The 989-nt window shown below is 46.4% G+C and overlaps 1 protein-coding gene across 1 annotated transcript; it reads right to left on the bottom strand.

The window, feature by feature from the left end:
* Positions 1 to 47: 47 nt before the first annotated feature.
* Positions 48 to 311, bottom strand: LACBIDRAFT_315211 (uncharacterized protein; the record flags this gene model as incomplete). The annotated part of the gene is made up of 3 exons (XM_001889489.1): positions 48 to 71; positions 123 to 182; positions 234 to 311. 3 exons carry the CDS (start codon positions 309 to 311, stop codon positions 48 to 50), a joined length of 162 nt encoding a protein of 53 aa, XP_001889524.1.
* Between the last annotated feature and the right edge of the window lie 678 nt (positions 312 to 989).

Below are 989 nucleotides of genomic sequence, written 5' to 3'. Positions count from 1 at the left end.
ACAACATTGACGTATTCTCTTGATGTTCCTCGTGCCATTGGCCCGACTTATCGTCGTCGGGTATGTAAGTTCTGCAAAGGTATTTCACTAATATTTCGTTTGACGTCAACATCTTGACTTACAATCTTCACGTAGGTGTTCAATCCCGTCTTTGGAAGTATTGCGAAACATTGAAGTCTAATCTACGAAGGTATGTTAGTGTCAGAATAACCTACAGAGTCAAACTGACATACCTCGTCGTTTAACGCGTCCTGGTTCCGTTTATCCGTCCATAGTGAGTGCAAGACGTTGCTTTTACTCGTTTCCAACATCGAGACGACGTATTTCCATCCGCAGAACCGGTGCATACAGTCCAGAACGCTCCACACATGCTTTGAAATGACCACGGTTCGTCAATGTTGTGCATGACATCCTATACGATGTAAGTACTCACTTTTCGTTGCCTTTCCACAGCTCATGACCTCTCCCAACTTCTCCATGCGAAACACCGCCTTTCCGTAGCATATCCATCTGCTCCCCGTACTCCCATGCCCTCCTGGCGGCGTGTACGCGTTAGATTTCAATGTCGAGTCTTCGTTTACGCAGTATCATCTTCTCATGTACCGTTTCGGTTCGTAGTAGGTAGTACAACGAACAATATGGACTTCGATTAGGTGAAAACACGTGTAAAGGATAATTGGGTACTCACATAGCGAGAAACTGTCAACACATCGACGATGCGCTTGAAAACGAGCACAGGCGTTAGTATTGTGCAGCAGGAACAAAGGAAGGTAAGAACTCACCTTCTCCCATCCCTCATGACCCTATCGCAGCTCGTAAATGCGACATGCCGCCTCTCCGTATATCCATCTGTTCCCTGCACTCCCGCACCCTTCCAACAATGTTTATGCGTGGGCCTTGGTGTGAGCGTTATTGTTATCTTGTTCATCTTCTTGCGATCGTTTACCTGGTATCGTCTTCTCGCGTATTCTTTAGGCTCGTAGTAGTCT

This window comes from Laccaria bicolor, genomic scaffold, assembly GCF_000143565.1.
Source record: "Laccaria bicolor S238N-H82 LACBIscaffold_68 genomic scaffold, whole genome shotgun sequence".
Classification (NCBI taxonomy): Eukaryota; Fungi; Basidiomycota; class Agaricomycetes; order Agaricales; family Hydnangiaceae; genus Laccaria; species Laccaria bicolor.
This window is presented reverse-complemented; position numbering and strand designations above follow the sequence as displayed.